The sequence below is a fragment of the Geospiza fortis genome, unplaced genomic scaffold, assembly GCF_000277835.1.
Source record: "Geospiza fortis unplaced genomic scaffold, GeoFor_1.0 scaffold11, whole genome shotgun sequence".
Taxonomy (NCBI): domain Eukaryota; kingdom Metazoa; phylum Chordata; class Aves; order Passeriformes; family Thraupidae; genus Geospiza; species Geospiza fortis.
In genome coordinates, this window is record NW_005054304.1 from 11,965,069 (window position 1) to 11,969,709 (window position 4,641).

Consider the following 4,641-nt stretch of genomic DNA (forward strand, 5'->3'; position numbering starts at 1 on the left):
AGGGGGAAGGCTCAGGCGGGGGCCCGATCCCCACCTAAGCCTTCCCCCTTCCCCGGGACCACCTTGGAAGCTGGTGCTGGGCCTTCAACCGGGAGACGTCCGTCTCCTCCGGGGGAGCGGAGGGGCGGCGGGGTCAGAGATGACCTTTCGAGGATGATTTTATTTTTTGCGGAAGCGCTTCTTGTGGGTTTTTGGAGAGCAGGCGGTAATAGGGCCCCTCACACTTTGGTGTCCCGGCAGCAGCGGGCTCGGGGCAAGGTGACTCGAGCAGCGGGAAGAGGGAGAAGTTCGTGGGCCGTAAGTTTTACATCATCGACAGCGAGTTACTGCAGGTTGTCTTGTCGCAGAAAGTATTTGCTATTTTTATTGCGGCTTTTTGTTTCTGCTTGGATCCCTAGGCCGTTTTGGTTTTGGGGTTTTTTGCACGGTTTTCTGTGGGGGGATGTAGTTACTTAGTAATTAGAAACTGGTGTTGGAATCTTACTTTGCCGATTGTTGCTCGGCTTTTTGTAGTCAGCTGTGAAATCTGGGCACTGTGGGTAAATAAATTTGAGTTAGAGGAATCGGACGACTTCAGAGTCATTACTCTGGAATAATAATAATCTAGGGCAATTAGTGTCGAATAATAGAATCACAGCTCTTGTAAGTGGCTACCGCTATCCACGGGAGCCGAAGTGATCCGCATGTTATCTGTGAGATTATGTTAGTCCTCACAAAATAACCTCTTTGAGAAGCCAAACCGGAGTTAGGTGTAGCAGATTGCCATTTGGTGCTTAGTGCAGAGAGTTGTGGAGTTATAAAAAGGGCAAAGTGTCACTAGGGTAGTATGGCTTGGATTGTGTTCATTTGGATTTCTGTGGAGAATAATGTCTTCCGGTAAAGCCTTTTGCAGGATATATGTCCACAAAATGGCTTTGTCAGAGTGGTAAAGGTTTGCTGTCTGATATTTATTTTGAATCTATATGACTTGGAAAATTCCCAGTAGATTTTGTCAGAATAATAAATAAAGTTATTGGTGGTGCTTGATCCTTAGTGGTATTATTGTAAGACTGGTAGATTGGGATGTGATCAGGTTGTGTCAGAAGAGATCTGATCGCCCACTGTGGATGAGCCGTGAATTTGAAATGTTTGCTGTTGTCATCTATAAATTTCTGTTCGTATAAATATTTATCCACTTGGGCTTGAATTTTTTTTAGTGTTCGTTAATCACTGCCAGTGGTCAAGTTATATGTTTACTTTAATTTGTTTTTAATTATTTCTCATGTGAAAGGGATTATTTTGACTGAATAACAAGTGTTGATGCACATTTGCAGCTGAACTGATTTCTGCTGTAAGTGCTCCCATTGGAAGAGAAATGCTGTTTTACTACTTTAAAAAAGCAAAACTAAGGCTTGCAGACCTATTTAGTTTTAGATCACAGGGTCTTATTTCTTTTGCGTGCCAAATTGGATTTTTGCTTGGACCCTTCCAATAGTTCTAATTCTCCTGGGCAGCAGATGAAATGGCCTCCCAGGCTACCTTCCTACTATTTTGGGTGAGTTAAACTTGTTCGTGGAAGGATCCCGCAAAAGACAAGACGCAGGAGAGCCCTGTTGGGAGTATCTGTCACAGAAAGAACTCATTTGGTCCCTCCCTCTTCAGTGGTGATGGACTATAAAACACCTGTCCTCTGCCATTTTTCTGTTTCTGCTTTGGTGTTTTTCCTGGTGCCTCTCCGAGATAATTTGGCTCTTCAGGTTGAACACTGACAATGGCGGTTCAGTGAGAGAAATGATCTTGTGCAAGTCAGTCAAGCAGCGTATCCAGTGCGAGACAGGAGGCAGGCTGCTAAATAAATCTGGAGATGTGCTTCTAGACAAATCAGGTCGATGTGCCTATAGAAGGGGATGGGGGATCCTGCTCCTGTCTCCTGCACCCTCTCTAACATTCCAGCTGCAAATGAGGCCCATCTAACCTGGAAGGGATTTAGGAAAGACTGTGCATCAGACTTGCGTTTTCTGTTAAATTTTCCTTCTTATACTTCTGAAAGAGCTGATACAGGAGTCTTTTAGCACCTTTCAATGCTGCTGCAGTAGGTAGGTTAAATCTAGTTTATTCAAGTATGCTGTTGTCTCACCAAGAGGGAAACAAATCTAAGGTTCCATACATGTGATTTGAGATGGATGATATGTTTAATTTTCTAATCTCAGTGCACCTCTTTTTCATTAGTGTCCAGTAAAAAAACCTTGTGCTCTAGACTTGCCAAGTTTCCTGTGGACAAGCAGAATGCAAGCCAGGAAATTGCATCCCGTGTTTGGCAGTTACACAGCCATGAATCTGACTCTCATATATTTATCAGTTACAGCAAGAATATTTGCTATAGATGTATGTCTACAAACATAAAGGGCTGTTCCTAAGTGACTTGCAATGCAAGTTTGTGTTGCATTTAAATGCCTGCTGACTGTAAACTGCCTGGGAAAGGTTTGATCCACTTCTCTCTGCACCATTTCCTTTGCATTAGAGACACCAACTGAGCACTCCAGGGATCACTTCTGCATTCCCTAACCGCTGAAAATGTGGAGAAGTGCCAGCAGGAAAGTTAGTGCACATGCTGACTTCAGACTTGGTAGTATAGAGTAGAGAGACAATTTTAATACTAATTTTTACATATATATATATATAAAAATATATAGTGTGTGGACTAAGTTTGGGGTTTTTCAATATCAAGCTGTAAATTTTAATTTTATTTTGTGGCTCAGCTGAATATTTTGAGATAGACAAGCTGCCAAACTCTGGAGGACTTAATTGCTGCATTACCTCAGTTTCATGCAGTACTGGAGTCCTTACCTTGCGTCTGCTACGGATATTGTAAACCAGCTGAATCCTTGGAGGTTGCTCCGGTTTCTTTTTCCTGAGCACAGAAAATGCAATCAATCACAAAGTGGAAAGAACTAAGAATTCTGGAGAGATTCCAAAATTAATACTTTTTTTATTTTTCCCTTTGCATGTTTAGGCTTAGTTCATTCTTTTTAAAGTGCTTGAAATATAGATCTGCTACCCTAAAGCTTGTGACTCCTCCTTCTAATAGGATCACCATATATCCCTTTTGGTTTCAGGCAAAGTGAAACAGCCAGAAATTGTGACAGATTTTAAAATTTTTTGAGCAGGTGTGGTCATTTACTGCCTCTGGCATTAATTTTCTTTAACGTTTGACCTTTTGATCAAGTTGTGGGGTTTTTTTTCAGAACAACTCAGAGTTAATGATGCAGCAAATAAATACTGTTTTCTCCATTATGTTTTTTCTATTTGTTAGTGAACCACAAAACCCACCATTCTAACACAGCAATGACAACAAAAATAGTGAAGAGAGATTAATTTATCATGCAATTTTCAGAATTTTGCAGAGATAAGGGTCCCTTCTCTTTACTAATGGCACTCAGACTACCTCCTGGTCTCCCTTTTTCTAAAATTTTATGTTCAGCTTCCATTTGTAGGTCAACTTTGCTGAAAAGCTTTTGTGACATGAGGAGCCAACTTGGACCTTGTTTAGAGGTCTAAATACATCTTGTGACATATTTTAATTTTTTTTATTTGCTCTACCTCATCCTCCCAAATGAAAGCATAGAAATAAATCAAGAAGACGTCAATTTTTTGCTTTGTTGCAAATCTGTAGCCCTGAAGGAAATGTTTGGGTTTGTAACTACTAGTTCTGTGGTTTACATATCCAGACTTTTTATGGTTGGTTTTGACTTTTTTTGTGTATTTTCAGATGGTGAACTGAATGTTCTGGATGACATTTTGACTGATGCTCCTGACCAGGATGATGAGTTGTATAACCCCGATAGTGAGCAAGACAAAAGTGAGAAAAAGGGTATGTGACTTTGGTAGTGGTTGTTCTGCAGGAACATAAGTGGTAAAAATGTCTGTCTTGTTTCAGTTAGTCTTTGAAGTAGTGGATTTTATAACTTGATTCAAAGAGTGAATGAGTTCCAAAAGTCTTTATTTCATGGACATGTACTTTTTCACCTGACCCTCCAAGCAAACAGTCAGATCCATTTCCTCAAGAGCAGTTGCTGAGTCTGGCTTGTTCTGAATTCATTTGCTGTTAGAAAATGATTGTCCTTTTTGGCTCAGTGAAGTGAGATGGAAGTGGAGCGAAGGGGTTGCAAAGTCTGATTCCAGCTCAGTTCTTTATTTGGCTTTAGGCCAATCCCCTAAGCATTTAAATTAGGATTTCCAAGTGTAAAATCTGAGAAACACATACGTCTTACAAGTAAAATACGTTTTAGAACATGAGCTGTTCCTAAGCAGCGGTTTTGAGTGTTGCTGCAAAGCCTACAACTGGAAGATGTTGCCTATAACTGCAACAGGGTAATTACTTAAAATAGAGGATGTCGAAGCCTCTACAGTTTTTGTTTTGATATCGGAAATAACACTGAATTTGATATTTCTTTCTATTTAAGGATCAAAAAGAAAAACTGACAGGATGGAAAATGCTGAAAGCAAGAGGCAAAAACCTTCTGTGCATTCCTCAAGGCAGATGATGCCAAAGCCTCCCAGTTCATCAGTTAGCAATAACAAGAGAATAGTGAGTACGAAAGGAAAGCTGGTGTCAGAGTACAAGACTGAGGAGTACCAGAGGTCTGACAGAAACAAGCGCCC

General features: G+C 40.8%; 1 protein-coding gene across 1 annotated transcript in view; it reads left to right on the forward strand.

Annotated features, from left to right (window-relative positions):
- YTHDC1 (YTH domain containing 1) overlaps positions 1-4,641 on the forward strand; it is a 22,302-nt gene that overhangs the window by 1,697 nt on the left and 15,964 nt on the right. The window contains 3 exon segments of the mRNA XM_031066487.1: positions 241-297; positions 3,749-3,850; positions 4,443-4,640. Of these exon segments, the coding sequence (XP_030922347.1) occupies positions 241-297; positions 3,749-3,850; positions 4,443-4,640 (357 nt within the window).